Source organism: Centruroides sculpturatus, unplaced genomic scaffold (assembly GCF_000671375.1).
Source record: "Centruroides sculpturatus isolate CEXI.00-Female unplaced genomic scaffold, Cexi_2.0 scaffold387, whole genome shotgun sequence".
NCBI classification, from domain to species: domain Eukaryota; kingdom Metazoa; phylum Arthropoda; class Arachnida; order Scorpiones; family Buthidae; genus Centruroides; species Centruroides sculpturatus.
This window is the reverse complement of record NW_019384709.1, coordinates 346224-370587: the sequence shown is the minus strand read 5'-3', so window position 1 is coordinate 370587 and position 24364 is coordinate 346224. Positions and strand designations below refer to the sequence as shown.

Genomic DNA, 24364 nt, shown 5'->3' with positions numbered 1-24364 from the left:
TAACCATTTAAAACAACCCATTTAACTGTTTAGAATTTATAATTGACTCATTAACAAAGATCCAACGGTGACCGTTTCTGTTCTTTAAACCCCAAAAAAAAGTTTCCTGATGCCGATAAGATCGAATATGACCCGCATTTAACAAACTATATACAAACAAAAACATTTTTTTGAATACATTCTTAGATTTTTTTAAAGTTTAATTTATTATTAAATACGAAAAAAGTCATGTTTAATGAGTTGTCAATAATTATTCCCCGATGATTATCCTTCCATAAGCCACAAGATACATTAAAATCATTTAGTACAAGGAAAATATTAATGATAATTACTTGAATTTAAATCTATAAGTACAAAAGAAATTTAACGCAATTTTTCAAACAAAATCACACACACAAAAAAAATTTGACGTTTAGAAAAGATATGAAACTGCTTAAAAACATTACAATATATTACTCTAGTGTAGTGTTTTTCAGTTATAAGAATATAACAATACTAACATGTATAAACATTGAGATTACAGTGTAAGAAAACATTGTATAACAATACTGTAGTGTTCTAATGTATTAAAAGTGTTGTTAAAATGGATTTGTACGTTTTGAATTAATCTTCTTTTGTTAATTTCATGAGAAAAATGAATTTTTATAACTAATTTAGCGAGTATCGCTTCAGTAATTTCAGCTGTATCCGCAAAAGAAACAAAGGAATAAGTCAAAAATATCCACACGAACACTATTCTGGGAAATTTAGCTCACACTAGAAAAGGTAAGAATGGAAAAAAAACCGGCAACCTATTCTTTAACATTTATTTAATTAAGATCATTGGAGATAAAATTATCATAAATTATTTATTCAGTATGTTATCACACAGTTGCGATATGAAAGTAATTAAATTTAAATAAATCTAATAAATTTTTTCTATCTATTTGTTCTATTTTATCGTGTGAAGTTTGTTATACACTTATTCAAATTCAATGTGTCGTTCGAAATGTAATGTTATTTTTATATATCCAATTATGAAAATAGCTAGAAAGCTGACTAAAGAATATTAATTTGAAATGTAACATTTATTTTAACAATACTTTTGTATTGTTAGAACACTACTGTATGGTTAAAAGTGTTTCATTATACTATAATATTGTTGTCTACAGTGTTTTCTTAAACATGTTTAATTCGGTATTATTTTACATTTAATGCTTCTTAAACAGTTATAATTTTTATCTTCATAAGCTATTTAAGTGTTTAATAAAGTTAGTATTTTAGTATATACACTAACACTATATTAAACACTGTATTATTATACTTTATATACCTTAGTGTTAGTATATTGCGTTTGTTAAACTATAGCAATGCTTATAAAAAAAAGTTTAGTGTTATAGCTGGAAAGACACTACTCTACAATAATATATTGTTAATTCATATATCCTAGTGTTTTATGTAGAGTTATCATATGGTTATTTTAGTGTTGGTTAAACTATTATAACTATATAATTGTTAATAATATTCTTGAAACATTTAAATGTTTAATATTAATTACTGTTATATATAAGTAGTTTATTTTTAAATTAATAGTTTTTTAATATAAATTATATCTCTGTTTTTACATTTTAATGGTATTTTATTAAGTTATAAACTCTTATTATAACAGCAATAACTTGTAATTATTACACTACAAACAACTGCCCATTATTATAGAATCTGTTAAAGATAAGTGTTTGCTATTGTCTAAATTAATGTGTGATTATGAATAAAATATAGTTTAATACGTAATGTCAGTTAGATCATAAATTGTGTTCTATAGATTAACATAACTGTAGAATATGTAATATTCTACAGTTATGTAGTGAAGAAATTACTGTAGTGAAGAAATTATATTAGTTGAAGTATAATTTAATCTGTAGATTAGGTATGAGATAAACTGTTTTATTCCATAAGTAGTCTACTGTTAGTTTAATTATTACACTGTATAATTCTGTATATTAATATAAGGCATGAATAAAACTAATTTAGCATTAGTTAGCTTACATTTTATTCCAGTTAGTATTGTTAGTAGCTTCTACAGATTAACATGTAGATAGTCCATAATTAGTTTAATGCTAGATTGTAAACTGTGTATATTAACATTAATTTATTCCATAAACTAGTTTATAGTTAACCCCATAGATAACATTTTCCATAGACTAACAGAAAATTAATCCATACTTTAACATTCTCTAGAATATACAATATTAAAACCTGAAAAATTCCAATCAATATAAGAAAATAACTTTTATATTTTATAAAAACTCATTAAAGACATATTCATATTCAAATTAAATAATAATATCAGAGACTTATACTGGTATATATAGCCTATATATATGTATTATATTGTTGTATGAAGAAAAATGATTTTTTGTATATATCAATTTGAATATTATTCTTATTATTTTACCTAGCTAAACACATAGTAGAGGTAAAAACCAATATTAATGATTAAAGTGTCCGTTGCCCTTAACGATAACAAAACATGTACAGTACAGTACAATAAATAGGCACACTACACGTATATGACGTGTTATAAATATAAATAAATATACATATATTAATTAATTAATTAATTATAAAACTAGAACTTTAGGTAATTTATATTATTAAAAAACAGAAAAAAAATCTTCCAAGAATGAATTCAATTATTCATGTGATGCGAATAGAATTTCTCTCCTAGAAAAATCTATTAACTGATTACGTGCAAGACTTCTCTAGAACCGTTAGAAAATTCTAGAAAAACGTCGGGAATTAATAATAATTTTATATATTCATCGGCTTTAAAACTTATTTATTAATACTTTAGTGAGTTTATATGTAAATAAAATATATTTATAATTTTTTTATTTTATTATATAAGAATATTCGAATGGTTTTTTTTAAATCGATTAACTGCCGATCACGTGACGCGTATCGATATTTTCCGTTGAATAATGCTTTCAGCTTATGCTAAAATGCAATCGATGAGCTTTAAGGGTGTTATCGATGCTAATTAATATTATAATTAAGCAAATTTGGTTGTTAATAATATTAATAATAATATTTTTTTTTGATTTAAAAAATTACATAATGAAATTTTAAACAGAGAGGGAGCCACTATTCGAAACTCCGTTATTTGATTTTTTTTCACGTTGCCAAGCAACATATAATGTTTTGGTCGAGCCATATTTTGAAATATTTCGAATGTTAATATTTCGAAATTAGCAATTTTATCGTAACAAAATTACTTATTTTTATTTATTAAAATTAATAATGAAAATTAAAAATATTGGCCTCTTTATTTAAAAAATATTTAGATGGACATGACGTCATTGTTCTAAAAAAAATCAAACAATTTTGTACAACATTTAAAAAATAACTCAAATAATAATTTGGCATATCGGTTATTAATAATTTAAACCAAGTTTAAGATCATTTTAGATCATAAAATTTCTTTTTTTTTCCTTCTGTAATTTCGTGTAGAAAGTTGAAATTTCCCTTCTTCTCGGGTCAGAACACGGGGAGTTTGATAAGGATAACAAGTACCGCACACCATCGGGGAAAAAACCTGATTACCAGACAGCGATTAGATCATACATTATACCTGAGATGACCCCAATCTGGAGGGGGGAGGGAAAGCGGTGACGTCATCAAAACCCGTAGATTGTCGGACAGGTTTTTTTACTTCGAAGCTTATGACTAAACTTCTGGTTTGTTCACTTTCCGGATGTATATATAATTATTATTTTATTTTTTCGTGGGTATTTATTTTTATCAATTGCATTATTACTGTGTTTTTTTTTCCTCTCTCATTTTCAGGAAATTATTAATAAATTGGAATTTTTTTTGATGTGGTTTATTGTGTTTTATGTTACGTAAAGGTGCAGTTTAAGTTTTACTTTCTGTGTAATCGAAAACAGTTTAGTACAGGTGAGTAAAGGTGAACTTATCAAACTTCACCTCCACTTACGTGTACTAAAGTGTTTTTTTTTTCTTTTCTTTTTTTTTTCTTTTTCAGGTGCTTCGGTAATGACTTTTTCAACTTTTTTAATTTGTTGGTTGGGTAACTTTTTTTATTTTTAAAGATTTTTTTTTGGCAAAAATGATCATTTTCTTTATCCAAAAGTAATTTTTTTTAGTGTTGTAAACAATTTTTAATTACTTAAACTTTCGCTTTCTATATTTATTTTACTTAGCTACCCATTATTTAACTGTTAAGCGTTGTATTACTTTATGTAAAGAGTTAAAATAACTGCTTAGAAACAAAGAAATGTGTCTCTTTTTTTTTTAATATAAACACTTTTCACTTTCCTAGAGAATTTCCACTTTTCCTTTACTGGTTCGAGACAATTTTCGATTTTTTTTTTTAAAAAACACTTTCAATCTCGATTTTTACACTTTCCTCGATTGTTAAGACGTTGAAAACAGCCAAAAAGTCCATTTAACAATCATTTCTCCCGTTCAACTTTCACTCTTTTCAGCTTTTTTCATATATTTTTATTGTTAAAACTGGGAAAGTTTTCCTTTTATAACTAGTGAAAGTAACCTGTTTTATCAACGAATCTGATCTATTTTCAATTGTTTATTAAATTTAAAAAAAAATGCATTCAACTAGTCGTGATGTAGATTTAGCATCACGTTCTAAATTTAGCACGAAATCCAATTTAAATAATCGCAGGTATTCACACAGACAAGGTGGAGTCGTATGGTAACTATTATTGTTAGATATATACTGAAAATTGAATGAAACTCGCAGATAGCTAACCCCAAACTCGTCCATTTGGGTGTGGTTCTATATAGGTCGAGCCCTCTGGATAATCAGCGTGGTGGGCTATTGTTTACAAGATGTAAAGTACAATCATTAAAACTGAATCGTAATCTGCAAATTCAATATTAAATATTAACTTTTTAATAAATTGTTAATAATAATTGTATAATAAATAATATACGTTATTAATTATTATATAATTCACTGATTAAATGCTATTTTGTGTATCATAGAGAGATATCAAACGGCGAACACGAGAAATTATATAAAAATTACGCGACCCCTATGGTTAATTGTTGATTTTATAGGGATTATAATCTATCACACTGTGAAAATTATGAAAATGAATGTAAAAGTAAATGTTAATTTTCGAAATGGATCTAGTTATTATTCAAATTATTGCTTATTTTTTTTTTCTTTTTTGATATGTTCTTCAAAACATCTCCATTCTTCATCCTTACTTTAACATCAGAAATTTCTATTGTACAGATTTGTATAACTATACCTTAATACTATAACTCATTTTCTTTTACTACATTAACTAAAAATTATAAAATTTCCTCAAAATTTCCCTCACGAATCCTGAATAAAAGCATACACAACCATTAACGAACCGTTTATCACGCAGCGTGTTACAGCAATATTACACTTCCTGACTGACTTTTAGTAACGCTATTGTACCCGAAAAATCCGAATGTCGTCTAGGACAGGTGAGTAAAGTCGGGGTTTGTCAATTTTTCAGCTGTTTCCTTTACGTTATGCAGGTGATAGCATTGTAACCCCTTAATTTTTTAAACGTAGGCGTATTCTCTATTGTCGCCAACCCGTGACGATGTAAAAGGATGAAGAATATTCAATTTTTATTTAATAAAATACATAATAACTCAAGCATATATAAGTAAATATTTAGGTACAAAGCATAATTCACCAGACAAAAATCCGTCCGTTTTATTATGTTAAAATAACGAAGTAAGGTCAATGCACCGAAGTTGAAGACTATCATCACTCTTACATTCTCTGACCATTGGGACTAACAGGTACACTGCACGCTACAGTGACAAAAAACTGATTCCATCAAGCAATTTCCATTAAATATATTTTTACTTATTTGCCTATTTTATAACGCTAAATATATACATCCTATTGTAATGTCAGGAAAAATGATTTATGGAACATTTTCCTACGTTTATAAGGCCCAGAAAAAAAAAAAAAGAAAAGATTAAATATTGATCTACCAAATGGTCACTTAATACAAATTAATGCTTTCTATATATAAACTTTGACGTAATTTCTAGCAAGGCGCTAAGCTTAACCGTTTTGCTCTGATTGATGTCATGTGACCGCATGGAAGTCGCGTAAAGTTACGCGACTGTGAAGCGTCGTTTTGACGTCATCACGCGATGTGATGCGATGCGACTTTTATAGACTATAATATATTAGAAAATAGTTAAAATAGACGTTGAACACGAATAGATTTTTAAGAAATTATAAGTGATATCGAACGAGTAATTATGCGCAAAAATTAAAGTTGGAGTGTGCCAAGGATGAAGTAGGTCGATTCATAAAGTAAGCATGTGACCTACTTAAAATGGGGCAAGACTTAAGTCATTCTTATATGCTTACACAGTAAATTAAAGATTAATTATTTCACGCTTGTTTCTCGCTGTTATTATTATTATTTTGGAAATTCCCTTCCCTTTCGGGACGAAATTTTGAATTTTATAAGAAAAAATTACACCGTATGATCCATTAAGTTTTCATACGAAAGGAAGAAATCATTTAAAGAAAGTAACACATTTGTAAATATTCTAAGTAGAGAAATTTAGTTCACGGTCCACAATGATTATAAAATCAATGAATACATTCATCAAATGGTATAGGATTTTGTTTCTATTTTTAAGCTGGATTTTCTGGTTTCCGTCTTCGCGCGCGTCGAGTTTCGTCGCGTCGCGCTGCGATTTAAAAAAAAAATTTTTTTAAATTCAATATTAAAGAATCGTTAATAATGTGTTCTTTAAGACATATACAATTTTAATAAAATTAAGAAACGTGTGATTATTATTATCGTAAATATTAAAGAAGAAAATTTTTGATGATGCGCGACGATATTAAGAGCCACAGCAAAACAATACGAACTGTTATTTTAAGACACGTAAAAGTTTTGTGGTTTTACGCACAAAATTTAAAGAAGAATTCGTCAAAAAGTTTTTTAATAATATTATTGATTTGTTTATGAATGGCGATATTACTCACTAACAAAATTTGACTTTCAAGTCTTAGTTTTACATCGCGCGTCGCTTCTTTACGCGACGCGACGCGAAGGTAGTTTCTCACGTATTGTTGATATTAGACAATCGATGCTTATTACAACTATTCGATATCTAGAAAAAAATATCAATTGACAACTTAATAATTTCATCAATAATATAATTTCTAAGAAATTCGATTCATCCTAAAATAAAAGAGACAATATGACGTTATTGGCCAACGTCATCTACTAGAATTACAGCGTACTAAACTAGTTCACAATGATTATATATTATTATACGAAACAACCACGAAGCACTTATCTACAGAATTCAAAGGCAACGAACTTCAAATGTATAATGCTTTAAGATCGTCAGTTAACAGATGGTTGCATTCGTGTGCATTCATTCTTTAGGAAAACACATACAAAGTCTAGTGTATGTGCTTCTGTAACGAAAGTACAAGTGGTCCAATAATATTTTTGCGTGTTTAAATACGAAATTCGAGTAGATAACACGATACTTCATCGATTTTTCCTGTGTGTAAAGGTTAATTTTATTTAGAAATGTATATGGTCGATAGTGATTGACGTCATTGTTGATGAAGCGTATATAGGCTATGTCAGTAGAAAAAAAATAATGTAGTTATAGATAAAATATAACGTCTAGACGTGAAAATTGTGGTTATAAAGCGTATAAGTTCGATTTTTATAGGTTTGCGCGTGATAATTTAGTTGAAGTATTGTTTTAGAAGAGTTTTGTAGTGTTGTCTTCAGTATGGCGTCAACGCTCGCGCCGTCGCGTCGCTTCATACCAGATTATATAATACTTAATTATTATTAGAAAATTGTAAATTTGAACACTTTTGTTTTTAATAAAACAAAAGATGACATAGAAGGATAATATTTAAAACTAGATATTTTGTATATGACGTGATTTAGTGTACCGTACTTCTAAGGCGTGCGCGTCGCTCTTGCGCCGTCATTTCGCGTCGTTTACGAGATGGCTGTAGCAGTACTCTAAAGTCCATTAGAATTGCAGTAAAAGTTACCGAAGTTTACAAATTTTTAGACTTTGTTTTTAGACAGAACTAAAGATTATTAACAATATCGAATTTTTTTCTGATTTGCGTGCGATACGACGCAACGCGGCGCGACGGCGCAGGAATCGATCAAAGGTCAGAAGCTATTGATGAAACTAAATTTTATGGCTGGGAAGGTTAAATTTGAGCATTAATTTATTTAGTAAATCATGAGACATGGGAGATAAAGGGTTTCCCTTCCATGATTTTTCAAAGCTGAGACTTTTTTTTACTTAATTATAATGATAGTTATCTGAAAGGATATTCGATAATTACGAAGATAGCATCTCTCCTGCTATTTCCTTTTCGCAGTAGAGCATTGTTTTGTGACGTAGTTCTTGTAAATATTCTCGGCCATTCGGCCATCTCACGATGTAGTTATATATAAAATCGTAATTATTAACTTATAATTATAGTAATTACGACAATAATCCAGAGACGAGGACGGTAAAAAAGTAGATAATTTACTATTTTTAGTTGGAAAATAATAAAATTCCTTTGAAGTTATTAGATAAATTTCTAAAGAAAATATATTTTTGGTATTTAATAAGTTGTAGGAATAAACACGAGTAAGAAAGATACTCTTCAGGGACAGGCAGAATTAAGAAACAAGAAGAGTCTGTTCGTTTTACTGAAATAATAAACATTTTTACATAAATTTGACATTATTTTAACAAAATTTTTATTGTAAAATTGAACAGATGACGTCAAATTGACGTAAAAGTGTGCACATTCTAACCCAAATGAATAGATCCAAGATGTGCCTGGAGGGCATCTTACTCCGCATCCGTACTTTCAAGGCCGGATTTAGACTTGTTGTGACCCAAAGGCCTAAGCTATATACTGTATATAACAGGCCCTTCTCTTCACTAATAGTAAATTTAAAACATGTCCTAAGTTTTGTCTCTTAGAATGAGGTCCTATGCCGTTTAGTTGTGTTGTATATATAAATAAACCCACCTCTGCTTACATCATATCTTAATATGATGTAATTCTACATTAAATTTGAATGTAAGATAATCCAAGAAGACGTGCCCCTGAGGGAGAGATGCTCCATATTTAACTATAGAAAGGTTGATGTTTATAGCTTCTAACAGATTATTAATTCAGATATTAAGTACAGTACATACTTCACCTGGATTTACCACAAATTAAACCTAAATATTAATATTATTCAATGGAAAAAATCTCTTAAATCAGATCGAACTTATGTACTCATTTCATTATAATACTATTTGGATGAAGTAAGGGAGAGACAATTGAAAGCAGTTATGAAAACAATTGATATAGAAAATCATACATAATGTAGATTACAAAATTTAATAAAGATTGTCGCAATAGAAAGAAGAAAAATATTTTGATCATTGACTGGAACGGATAGAATAATGGCCAAGATCTATCTATATTCAAGAGAATATTCTCAGCAAGCTTAAAACAGTAACAGATAAAATAGTTCTATATCTACAGATCATTAAAGGTATTCATTAACCCAATCGAGGTTTTAATTAACTGTAATTATCCCATTATTAAACAGATTATCATCTATTTTTCTTAGTTTGATTCCATGACACCTCTAAATCTGGTCCCTTTTTTTTATTCATTAAAAAAGGAAATGTTATCTGTCAACTGGAATGTAGGTCAACAGTAATGCGGCTCAACAGTATGAGAAACCACACCCAAGATGTCCAGATATCCAGATTACGGATACAGTTCAGTGGGTAATGTCATCCAGACAGCCTATTACATTATGGATGGATCCTAAATAATTCATACTTAATCTTCTATAAAGTACATCCCCTTTAGCGGATGAGAATTTATTTTTTTTTTATGTAACGAATTTGAATGGAATCTATTTTATTGCCACATAAGTGGATTAAGTTTTCAAAATGTTATGTTAAGAATATAAATGGATTTGTTTCTTAGTGAATAGCTTATTCAGAATACTTTTTTAATTCGATATTTCCAAGAAAATACAGGAAATTGAACGTATGATTAATAAAAAAAAAATAATAATAATACGTAAAAAACTTCAAAATAAGTTGCTGAAATAAATTTTTACATAAAATAAGGTTTTAAAAACATAATCGTCCTCTTCGTTATATTAAAGATAACGTGTATAAAATATTTTTAAATTTAAACTTTTAATTGAACGATAATTGGGTATGGGAATACACGTTTTATTATTCTAACCAATCATCACTAAGATATTTCATTTAAAATTTCAATGTTTTAACGATGATTGGTTAGAATAATTAACACGTAATTGGAGAAGGCGGAGTTATGCTTAACGCTTCAATCATTAGTCATTAGCAGGAGATTATTTTTGACCAATCGTAGTTAATATACCAGTAATCTCCGACCAATCTACGATGAGAATTTTTTCATTCTTTATATCTTAAATATAAAGCTGAATACGGTATATAGTATTTACATTTTTAAAAAAATTTCAATTAATTTGGTCTCTTTTAATCTTTCAAAGTAATTTATATTCACTTAACTTATAAAATTCAAAGTAATTAATTTTTTTATTGCTAATTTAAAAATAATTTTTAAGCTTACTCAGGAATAATGAGAAGGATAAAATATTCTCCAACCATCGAAGTAGTTTAATCCGATTTTAATGAAATCAAATATTTAAAACGATCCCCCTATAACACTGTTGATTATTCCGTTTTATATGAATTCCATGTTGTACGAATCACTTAGATTTTACAAATACGTGAGCCGTTCACAGCTCGGTACAGTGTAAAATCTAAGTGACTCGTACAACATGGAATTCGTATAAAACGGAATTATGAACAGTTTATATTTTTTACCAAGTTTTCTCATTGAAAACTGGAAAAACATATAGATATATTATGGAAGATGAAACTTAAACCACAAATAATATCAACGGTGAGATATTATTTGTGGTCTAAGGCATATGAGTGATATAACACGTAACGATGCATGATAACATAAGCTCAATGCAACATGGATATGGGAGGTTAATGACTGCAAGTTCGTCCTTCTACCTTATTCTGTTCGACCAACTGTGATAAAGTGGATTCTACGCTGACGAGATCATTTAAAGCTAACATTATACAAAGGAATGCTTACAAAAATAACGAATTTTACCAATCATTGGTTATGACGAAGATGAATTCTTTTACTTTTAACTTCACACACCGTTACTTCGCGTTAAAACAAAAAATAAATTCGTTTAATTTTCTTTTTTTTTTAATGATTTCAACGTTGATCGCCAGTATCGAGTGACCAGACCAGTTTCCTGAACTTTCATATATTGATCTATGTAAATTAAGTGGATTAACCTTAAGTTCAATCTATCTTTTATGTAGTGAGTGTTTGTAATTTGAATTCACTCTTTGCATTAGTTTAATGTAGCGAATTGTTTAAAGTATGCTAATTCGTGTTGCTGGAGTATTTCGTCATTTTTGTATGCAATTTTTATGAGTGTGACTCATCTATTACGAACCTTAATTGAAAAGCAAATAGGTCTAAAGAAGGAAAAATAATAGTTTTTTGACGTTTCGAGGACAACAACTAGTTGACGTCATGTACGAAGCTGTCGAAAATTTCAGTTATTTTTATAGCTTTTTGCTATTGCATGCTTCTTCTTACTGTTATTGCTAAAATATTAAACGAAGAATTTATTAATAATATATTTTTTTTCGTTTTATTTATTTGTTATTTTTATAAAATTCAAGAAAAATTAACTGTTCGAGCGATTTAGGGGTATTTTAACAAAGGAATTATACACTCAACTGTGTGAAAATTTCAGTGAAGAAGAAGAGCATAAAAAGGATTATTATAGAAATTTAATGTTAATTACATGTCATTCTTTACAAAATTTACATAAAATCGAAGTTTTTGATCAACTCTATAAGGAAACGTCCCTAAAATATAGTCAAAATGACTAAACTTTCTACATACGTGATCAGATGTTAACATATACCACAACCTACGTAACAGCACGATTTCTTATTTGTAATTTAGAAGTCATCCTTTTTTTTTTTAACATTTTAAAACATATTGCAACAACAATGAATCTTCACATATTCAAATTTTACTTTCCTGTTCTACACCTCAGTGAACCTTACTCGGCCCCTACCTTGAAAATCCCAAAAAGATTTTTTTCCCGTTCTTTTTATCATCAATCAAACACGAAGAACAAAAAACTTCCTCATCTCGTACAGTGCCATCCACTTTCTTATCTTAACACCCGAAGAAAAATTAATAAATTACGAGTGGTTTGCAAGAGGAATGACTTCAGGAGGAACTCTCGACACAATTTAAAACTATACGAATGATAATAATTTAAATACAGTATGTATATATATATATATATATATCGTGCAAGATATAAAGTTAATGCATTAATAATGCTCGATACCAAATGACAAAACAGGCAATTTAGGAATAGATTTTTAGGGTGACAGAGGGTGACCCGGTGTAGTTTCACTTCACGTAAAGGAAGTCCGACAGCTGTGGACAAACGGACCATACAAAGGGGGGTAAAGAGAGAGGAAATAGCGGGACTGGCGGGCAAACGGCAGACAGCTGGGAGGCCTCGAAAAAAGTCTCTCTATACCTACCAGTATACATTGACACCGGTAGTTTGGGTGGCCTTATCTGTCAGGGCCCGGCTCCACACTGCACTCACACACACACCTTTACGCGATCTCTGTTCTATAGGATACAACACGCGGACTTAAAACCGAATGTCGTTACAAAAGTGATTTCTTTTCGTGATTTTCGTGACATTTCCCACGAATTTTTCACTTATAAAAATGCTGCGAAAATCGAATACGCGTGTAACTCTATCCTTTTGAATTGTGTTCCGTGTAAAGAGCAAACCGGTCTTCTTGATACCTTTAAATATACGAGTTTTATTCAACGCTAAACTTACAAGTTTATATAACTTTAAATTAATGTTACAAGCCTCTGAAATTTCATTTTAAGTTATATATTCTTAAAACATCGTTGCCTAATATTTTATGAAAGTTATTAGTGTGAAGTGTTGGTAACTCTTTAAAAATGAAATTTCTAATTTTATTTTACGCATTAAAGTAGAATTTTTTCTTTTTTTTTGTTAAATTTAAAAACATTATAATTTTCTTCCAGTAAAACTAATTTAAATATAAAAGTGAAATTGTATTACTTACAACGAAAATAACTTCTTTTAATAGAATAGAAAATCTAATCTTTCACACGAAAAATTGTTATTCAATGAAAGTGCAATATAAAATTTCTTATTTCATTAAGATTTTTCTTTAAAATATCTTTAATTTTTTTCTTTAAAATTACTTTTTTTTTTAAATTAAAAATGATTAATTATATTTCTTAATACAATGGATTAAGAAATTGCATTTCTCTTAACGAAATTTCTCATTTTTATTACTTTTTTTTCGAAAATTATTATATTTTTATCAATTAAAATTTTATTACCTTATAATTTATCTAATTATTATATATATATACATTTATTTATTTATTTATTTCCATTTTAATTGGAAAATTTTAAGTTTTTCAATGAAGTATTTACTTTTATTAAAAGATACATTTATAACGAGTAATTTTAATGTAATATAATTTGCATAAATATGAAAAAATGATAATTTTTAAGTTCGAAACACATTCAAAACTACTTTAAAGTTTGCTTCGTACGTAGCTATTCTCAAAGATTGGTTATAATAAAATTGTACTTAACTAAAAATCAAGAATCTAGAGAAAAAGTTTAAATTATATTTCTTAAACTAGAAGGAAGAACTTAAAGAAAGCTTCAATTATAATCCTTAAACCAGAAGAAAGCTAATTAGAAATAACAGCTAAAAGAAAGCTTAAGCTACACTTCGAAAGTTGATGATCCTCAAAAGACTGGTTACAATAAGATGATGGCATAAATTGGAAGATTAAAAACCTTTTAAAGGAAAGCTTAAACTACATTTTTCACAATGAAAAAAAAAAAAAAAAGTCATTCGGGTCAACAAACACTTTTTGATATTTAAGAGAAGTGCACAGAATTTAAAAACATGAACGACCATCTATAAATTAATTCGAATCGCGTAGAGAATACGAATCTAAAGTATCTTTTCCTCCTTCTTACACCGTACAAAACTAGAAAGAGTCAACAAATGAGGTCATATAAATTAAATTTAACCTCGACATTAAATTTTCTTAACTGTCGTAGAGTCTTATCCATATCTAAAGCGCATAAATCAATTTAATAAACATCATGACCATTATAGGATCTCATTATATGCATGAAATGATTTAAATCTGATTGTAATTATACAAATGAGATCAGATAAACTTGAATATTTTAATATCTAGATGGAGAAATTATGTTAATTTTAATAATTACAATGAGAGTTCTTACTTAAAAAGTGCAGTAAAAGAATATTACTATTTTGCAAATGGCGCCTGTTGAAGATATATGACATCATTTACAAACAATAGCATACGGTTCTTTGATTTTAATTTAAAGTTTAAGCCATAAAACTGTGTGTGTGTATTATACATATGTATTTTTTTTTTTTTTACTTTGATAAATTATTCATTTGATGGAATTTAATAAAGATAAGGGGTGCTTTTTCTTTTAAAAATAAAATGCCTGTCAGAAATTCTAGGTCACAGCCTACGTATGTTTACTTTTTAACGGTTCGTCTAGTTTGACCCAAAATACTCAATCTTTGTTTCTATGCAGCAGCCTTAGGTTATAAAGATTTTTAGGTTGAGAATAAAGATATTTCTTGTTTCAAAGTTAAAGAAAGTTAGAAATTACAGCATTTAAGAACATTTGCACGAAGTTCTGGAACCTCTAATACCAAAATTTTTGTTTCTATTCATTGGAAACGAAGAAATATAAAGTATTTTTGGACGTAATTTTTAGGTTTCGTACGATTTGTAAACGAAAAAAAAAAAGAAAGTTATCTACAATTATCGAGGGAATTACAGCTAATTTTTCCAATTTTACTCTTAAAACTTCGATAGATTTACCATTTCTCAGGTTCTAGAGACGAAGTGATCTGCGGAAGTTCTTTATATTAAACAACAACATATTTTTGAGCGTAATTACTAAATATTTTACACTTAAATTAATTAAAATCCTTACAAAAATTTACCATTTTTGTTTTCTTAAAAAGTTTTAATCTTTATTCCTAATCTTCAACACAATTTTTTATTGGCATTTCTTCGAAAACTAAACTTCAAAGAAATATCCTGAAATATCTTTCTAGACTTCTAAACCTATAAATGTTTCAAATTTATTATTTTGGAGGAAAAAAAACAAATTTTGTAAAGTTTGAAAGCAGGAAAAATATATATATATATATATATATATATAATCTTTCGTACGTCACGCCTTACAAAAAACTCACCATCGAGTTATTTTATTAAAGAACGTCCTGGAGGAAAATAAGTGATCGATGAAGTATAAGAAGTGAACTCCAAGGAATAATCTGTTTCTTGCAAACGCTGTAAGTTGAGATGTACAAAATGAACAGCACGGTAGAGACCAATAATAAAAGTTTTATATAGTTTTTCTTTATTTTTATATAAATAACACGAGTGCAGCCATACACTTTTATTGCAGCCATCTTGGAGAAGAGCCAAATAACAGAAACGTGCTCGGAATAAAGATTATATAGAAGAAAGTAAAAAATAAAAATAATAATAAAAAAAGGTTATTATTGATGATTACTCTTTTCATTCTGAAAAATGTAAATTTATTCTCGGAAGGAATTATAGATCTTTTTTTTTTTCCTATTTTTAATCATGAATTTTCAATGGATTACAAACGGTTCTAGATATGAAGAGATCTGACGGAAGTTCCACTATTTTGAGCAATAATTTTTAGGATTTTCTATAATTGAAAAAAAGAAGCGTATTCTTTAAAGAATTGCAGATGATTTTTTCCATTTTTGATCATAAAATTTTAATAAATTTATCATTCATGGACACTTTTATATACGAAGGGATCTAACGTAAGTTCTTCATATTTTCAGCAGTATAATGTATTTTTGGGAGTCATTTTTGAATTTTATCTTATATATAATTAAAGAAAAGAAAGTTATCTATAATTCTCGAAAGAATTGCGGATTATTTTTCCATTTTTTAGTCATAAAAGTTCAATAGATTTACCATTTACGAACAGTTCTAGACACGAATGAATCTGGAAAAAAATTCCTCTGATTTTAAGCAATTTAACTTATTCTTGAGCATAATTTTTGGGATTAGTTCGATTTAAATTAAAAAAATGGGGAAGTTATTCATAATTCTAACTGAGAATTATAAATTATTTAACTTCTGTTCCAGTTGTGAATTTCGAAAGATTAGCCATCTACATGCATCGCATGAGAAGAGATCTCATGGAAAATCTTCATATTTTGAGCAATACAACATATTTTTCGTGTGTTATTTTGGCTTTTATGATAATCAGCGATGGATAATTTGTAAATAAATAAAAATTATGAGATAATAATGAAACCAAACTGAATGATTCAATGGTACAAGAATGGATGAATCAATAACGAAAGTAGGACAAATCAAACGATGCGTGATCTTAAACTGCGTGTCTATAAGTAATTAATAAGTTAACGTTATTCTATTTTCTGTAATTTGTTTTAAATTAACAACTAGAGCTACGTTTAAATTAAGTTGTCATGTGGAGAAAAAGTTGAAAAAACTGAAAAAAAAAGACAGAAACGAGGAAAATTCCATCAATTCTTGTAAGACAGAGATAAACTTTTTCTTTAATAGAAACATTAAAATTTTTATAAGCTTTAAAATGGCCGGAGGATCATAAAATTAGTTTTATTTCAGAGGAAAATAAGAGCTAAATTCATAAAGGATATATCTTTAAGATCGATCTTATTGATTAGCAGACGTCTTTGCAGATTTTACAAGGCACCAGGTGCTAAAACCAAGAGAAATCGTTGAACAAACATCATTCATAAGGCAACAGGAAAAGTAAGCCCATTCGACCGTTGTCATCGAATCGTTATAGAAAATTAACACCCGTTAGAATCAACTGCTGAGAACTCGGCATGAATCTTTCCCAAATTCCTCCAGGAGGTCCCCATCTGTCTCTCTTTTTCGGATAACATCGCATCGATTTATGTTCTTCTTTACCCATCTACACGTGTCGCAGATGCAAAAAAGGAGACCATCTGACGTATTGTCGAATCAAGAATTCTTTGATAAAAATAAAGAAAAGGATTTATTTTGAATTAAATTATCTTCTGATTTACCACAAAGATCTACAGATGTTTTTTAACGTTTCGGCAATCATCCGTGGACAATTACACTTCCTGCTTGTCGTCTATAAAATTTGATCGATGGGCAAAACTCTTAAAAATTTCATTTATTGAATTGAAAATAAGGTAAAGTCGATAAAGATATTTAAAAAAAAAAATACATTTTCCATTATGAAAGAAACCGAACTTTCTATAATTAGCAATCTAATTTACAATGCAAAAGCTCTTCCATTACCGTTATGATTTTAGATATAAAAATTTGCAAGGTTCAGAGATCAAGATCATTAATATGGTCAAGCTTCTAAGATTTTTATTAACTTCTATCAATGTATTGTCTTCACGAGGAAGTCGTGATCTTTAATTTAATTTTTATAGTTACGGTTCCTTTTTTTTAATATTAAAAAAAACAGCGCATAACTCTTATAATGAAAGGCTACGGAGAGGTATAAAAATTGTTGTACTAAATATCTGTTCTTTTTATTTATTTTTTAATCGTTGCACCAAGTTGGCTTCGTGTTTGACTGCACAATTGTGTCAAACATGTCATCGCGTATGGAACAATATCAGACAATTGGACTTTCTTATATTGTTGCATTACGATAAACTTACAAAGCTTTGTCTCGTTGAATAAACTAGACTTGTATTTATATTAAAAAAAAAAAAAATTATCTCCTCTGCAATGACGATTTACTGAGGATTATCATTTAAAACAGATAAAATAAAATGATTCACTTATAACTGAGTCATCATCTCGATTCGATAAATATGATAATTACGACAATTGGAAAATACCTAATTCGATTTGATCCAAATTTAACGATGCCAAATGATTCTTTTGTTCAAAAATATAGCGGAAACATAAACATAACGGTGATTATTAATGAGGAAAGAATGTCGTCGTCATTTCTAAAATTGCCAAATTTGCATAAGTAATGTTAGTTACAACATTTAAAGTAACTTAAACGATGAGAATTACAAATACAAAACATTACTTACGCATACACACAATAAGGATGTTTGTTCTTACGATTGTATGACTTATACAATTCATTTTTTTCTACTGTACAGTCGATCCCCCTATAACACTGTTGATTATTCCGTTTTATATGAATTCCATGTTGTACGAATCACTTAGATTTTACAAATACGTGAGCCGTTCACAGCTCGGTACAGTGTAAAATCTAAGTGACTCGTACAACATGGAATTCGTATAAAACGGAATTATCAACAGTGTTATAGGGGGGTCGACTGTATTCTTCAAAAAATCTGTATCTTATAAAATTTTATGACTTTATACCGTTATGTACTAGTCTACTATAATTCATACTCTAACAACCTCTTATCGCAAAATGAACTCGTGCTTAATCTAATCATTAATTGTTAGACAATAGCCAAATTAATTCATATTTTGTGTAAATTTTTCGAAATTTAACATATGATAGGAATTGCCAACCATATTATGCATCTATTGAGGTAGATGACTCTTTGATACATGACACATTTGGATATGATATGATTACTCTAAACTTATCATTATCATATTGGGATACCCTGATTAGTAATGCATTTTTTAATGTTTTGTATAGAAGCGAAACTAATCGTATAGATTATATGCAAATTTTCTTTTGTTTAGAGTATATTTGAACAATTTTTCGTCTTGTTTGCCATACTTTTCATTAATAAACTTATCTGATTGTTGTTACTAGTGTTACCTGTTTAATTCATGGTTTCGTTAAACAGGAAGTGATGTCATACAACTCAATGGTGAGAGCTCGTATGAGAAAACGTTTCTTCATATGTTGATTAATTTTGTAGTAAAGAATTGTTTGATCCGCTTTTATAATAACCTCTCTTCTATAGAGCAACGTTCTTCATCCATTACCATAAGTAAACCATAGAAAGACGATAAGATCTAACAATTTCATTATAATCAGCGAAGCGCCAGCTTCAATAGAAAGTAGTTCACAAATTATTCATGTTAAAATGTCAAGTACAATTTATATTTTTAATCAAATTAATTACTGAAATTGCTCGAAGTCATTTGATTAATATGACATGATACTTATATACGTATGACTTTGGTTCATATCTAACGTGACTATTTAGTTATTTACTTAACTTAATAAAAATAATTTAAGTTTTTAACAATATAATAATGTAGAAAAATTATTAACGAACTTAACATAAGATAAATAATATAATTGAAGAGAGTTTCTCATTTTTTACAGTTTATTTTTAACTTATAATTACGACTCTACTGGATGCTTTACAATAGAAACTTTACGTGCTTAAGTACTGGATTTTTCTAACATCACGTCATAGTGAAAGACTGTATTTAAATGTTAAATTACTAACCATATTCTATGCTATATTATGACAAAATTACGTGTTAAAACAGTAAATTTTTATTTACACTTCAAAAACACTAAAAATCTGCGTTTAAATATACAATTAAAACACTTAATCTGTGTTTAAATTTATATATAATACTAGAAAACTGTGTGAGTTTGAATAGTAAATCTTTCAACACATAGAACATTTGCATATTTAAATACTTAAAAGAAATGATACAAATTACTTGTTCGAACACTTATTTCTTTTTCTTAAACACTTGCCACACATTGGACTAGAGTATTTACGTGTTAAAACACCATAAAAGTATTAGTCTTTTATACTTTTAACATTAAACTGAAACACAGATTAAATGTTTATTATATATTTAAATTTATATGTAAGATTAGAAGATCGCATATTTAAATAATGAATCTTTAACATAGAAAATTTGCATATTTGAGCACTAAATTTAAAAAAAAAACACTCGTCCTAATAGTTATATTTTTTATACACAAACTACACACTTAACTAGAAAATTTATGTGTTCAAACACTATAAAAACACTTGTATTTTATAGTTTTAACGTTAAAAAACACGGAAAAGAGAAAGTCATTGTGCATTTATTACAGAAACAAATCATAATTTTTAATATTTGNATTAACACAATTATTATTAATATATTTTTTTAAAAATTCAATTATTTTATTTTCTAATTTTTCAAGAAAAGTTTGTAAACTTAAACGCATAAAAAGACTAAAAATAATATCACAGATGTTGTAACTTTATCAATTTTTATCTTATTCATACAACGATAACACAATATAAAATTACACAGGAGGATTTTGTAAAGATTCAAAAAATATATAAAATATTTTAAAATATAAATATATAAGAAGAAAATAATAATAATAAAATTAATTTTCGCACTATCAGATAACAATCCTTCAATGTCACAACTTGTAACAATTCCAATTTTAGCGGTTTAGTAACAAAAAAAAAAAAAAAAGGGAGAGAGAGAGACAATTAACTTTTACAGACCAACAATCGATAATTTGTGAAGGTCGTCTCAGTAATATTCTGCGAAACGGTTCCGTACTTATATATATTTTAACGTAGATCGATTTAAAATGACGTTAGAAACTATAGAAAAACACTGTTAAACACTAAATGCCAACGATTAAGAGGGTCATTGAATAATTTGGACCTTTGCCACTTGAATTATTATTATTTTTTATAAGGTTTCAATAATCCGGATTTTGTAAAGATCATATCTTACGTTTATCTATTCAAATTTCTACTACAAGAAAATATTCTATCGGGAGGCGATTTAAAGTATATTAGCCTTCCAGGTAAAATTACCCTCTACCTACTTCACATTAGAGGTACCATAGGGATTGTCAATTATTACGTCACGCAGAGTAGCTTCTTTACTAAACAAGGCGCTGTATTTAAGAGTCATCATAACTTTTAACTTCGTTATGAAACACGCAAACGTCTCGATAACGTTTACGTTAATTTGTAATTGTGTAAAGGACATACACGTAATAATTCTAGAGGTACAATTACAATTAAAAGTCAAATAACAGATGTTACAGTTACATCTCTCTTAATTCTTATAGCATTGTAGTTATATGATTTAGAAGAATTTTTTAAATTAAATTACGTATATTTTATCCATTTTTTTTTTCTTACTTCAAACTCGATCTATCGATTTTTTCTTTAATCGAATATCCATATTTATGCAAAATGTATGGATTTTTTTTTATGTACAGTACATGCTGATATTCAAATTATATAATATTAGAAGGGACGATCAACCGAATAAATCATTAAGAAAAATATTCTACGTAGCGGTAATTTTTGTTAACGATCAAACAACCGTAAAGATATTTGGAAGTATCCCTACAAAAGAAAGAAAAAAAAAAAAAAACTTGTTTGGGATAAACAAAACTTTCATCGTTTTCCACGGTAAACATTTTATTAAGGTAATTTAACTAAATTATTAACTAAAATATATTATTTACGACTCAACAGAACTTTTATAGACCTATTTAGATTGTTTTCTATGAGGTTTTCCAGCCTAAATTGTCAAGAAATAATATATATTTCTCTCTCTCTTTTTTAAATGTTACTACTATTAAAAAAAAATTTAAAAAATCCTCCAAAATTAATTCGAATTGAAGAAATATTTCTTGAAGATCAAAATAGAAGATTTAAAACTTAAAAATGTGCTTTTTTTGGAGGGAATCTTAACTTAATTAAAGTGTAATTTAAGGGTATAAGTATAGAACCCGTTTCTCTATTCATCACAGTAAAAAATAAATTGACTTTTCTATTCGAGGAAAGTTTTGTAAACATAAATATATCATTTTTTTAAGGTGTATAATTGAGTTTTACGGGACTTGAAACAGTTAAATATCATTACTATGGTAAAATATAACATTTTAACTATATAAAGTTAAGAATTTACCTCTAATTTATGGGAGTATTCTTCGGAAAGTCTCTCGTTGGCCCGACTGAGATCGTCATTTCTTTCTAAAAGCGCTTTACCAAGTTCAGCAGCGAGTATGAGATCGTTTTCTTTTTGGGCCAATTGAACGTAAACGTCTTCGCTATCGGCAGAAGAACCGTTAAAACCACTTCTCTCTTCCATCTCCGTTAAATATTCTTCAAGATCACTGTAAAGATTCGTTCTGTTTGTAGAAGTTGGCTGCATCTCCAGGCGACAAGCGCACATTTTAACATATCAGCGGCAATGGGGGGTTGAAAAGTTCCGTTTTAGGTCTTAAAGTTTCTATTTTACGTTAAGTGAGTAATCCCTAAACATAATTATCCGTCAAATATGATAACTTATCGTAATAGAAACTGCATAAGGCACGGAAGTTGCGAGTAAAACGTGAAAGAGTCGCAGCACCGTAACACACGTCAGTCCGCCGCTTCCATCACTGCGTTGACTATTGTAAACACCAACACACGATAGCTCCAACGAGCGCCGAAAGGGATTACAGGTAAAACTCTCGATTACCTTTCCACAATACTAAAACTTTTCGGCAAGTAAATTATAAATTTTTTTAATATTATTGTATGAAATAAAATTTTTAAATACTTTTACATAATTTTTGATGTTTTTTAAATTAAATTTCTAGTTTTATAATTTTTTTAAAATTGTCTTCGAATACGGAATTTCCAGGCGGAGCTCTTCGGTGATGAACCAATGAGACGAGAACGAGTGTGACGTAAGCGAAGATTAAGGCGCAGCGCCATCGTCTCCGTGTTAACATGTGGTCACGTGTAAGCGCTATTTTCGAATTGGTTTGTAATTTTTTTTTTCCCCTTCTTTATTACAGGTAAATGATTCGACAGTTATTTGTATTTGTGTGTTAAGGTTATAAATAATTATGAAATTTGAAAGTAATTTTCTAATTTAATGTAAATTTTTGGTAGAAATAGTTGGTCTTAATTGATAATTTCGAAATGTAATCAATTTCAAAATTTTGAAAAGATTTGGTGGATTCTTATTGGATAATTTGAATTTAAAGTTATGGAATCTTGATTTAAATTAACATTTAATGGATTTTTACATAAATTGGTGAATGAAATTTATTCCGGTTGTGATATTTACTGAATTATGTAATAATGTANTCCTGTATTTTTTATATATTTTTTTTTAAATAAAATTTATACAATTATGTTTAAACTAAACATTTCAAAGATGAAGAATGTAAAAAATCACTTTACATTATATACATATTAAAATTCTTAAAATTTGTCTTTGTAACATAAATTATTATTCATAATAAATTACCAATAATAATTTCTTAAAAGCAGAATTACATCTTATCTTGAAATACTTTGTAATAAGATATGCAACTTTTTCAATAAAATATTTATTGCATATTAATATTATGTAATAAATATTGAACACAATGTTGATTTTTCTTTCCTATAAATATTTATAAGGATGTGCATACTGAACATACAAACATATGCATGCATATATGATACAAACAGAGATATATGTGTTAAGTATTTATAAACCTGCTTATCACTGGATGAATTTACAAATGATTATAATACGGCTGATTATTATAATAATTTTGTAAATTCAAATCAATATTTGTTTACAACCAAACAGCTATTTAAAGTGATTTTTAAAAAAATTTTGTAAATTGTCCCTTACTGGATATTAAAGATTAATCTATAATCAATATTTCTGCAAATTATAAATATTTGAAATTAAATACTTAAGTTAAAAGATAGGTATAACAGATTGTATGATCTCTGATTGCCACTGCTATATTATTGATGCAAAATATTTATTAAATAATTATTTTGAAAACTTTTGCACTAAATATGAAAATTATCTTTGCATTCAAATTATGCTAATGTAGCCACACTGCAAAATAATGTAGGAAGAATTAGAAAAAAGCAATTGACATCATCAGATTGACCTAATAAGTAATTAACTGTGTGTGTCGGAGAATGACAATCCAAATAAGAATGCTACTAAAGCAGACGTCATTATTTGTTTCATTAAGAATAATATGACATTCTAATTAAATTGCAATAATATAATTAATACATAGAAGTATTTTTTTAATCGTAGTTTATTTTTCTTATAATTCAGATTTAAAACACGTTAATCTAAACATTGGTATGTTTACAGATACAT

At 27.9% G+C, this 24364-nt stretch overlaps 1 protein-coding gene across 1 annotated transcript in view; it reads right to left on the bottom strand.

Moving 5' to 3' along the window:
- LOC111627771 (bicaudal D-related protein homolog) overlaps positions 1-22671 on the bottom strand; it is a 33860-nt gene extending 11189 nt beyond the window's left edge. Inside the window, exon 1 of the mRNA XM_023371410.1 lies at positions 22163-22671. Within this exon, the coding sequence (XP_023227178.1) occupies positions 22163-22429 (267 nt within the window). The 5' untranslated portion in view covers positions 22430-22671. The remainder of the gene's footprint in view (positions 1-22162) is intronic.
- Positions 22672-24364: the final 1693 nt, after the last annotated feature.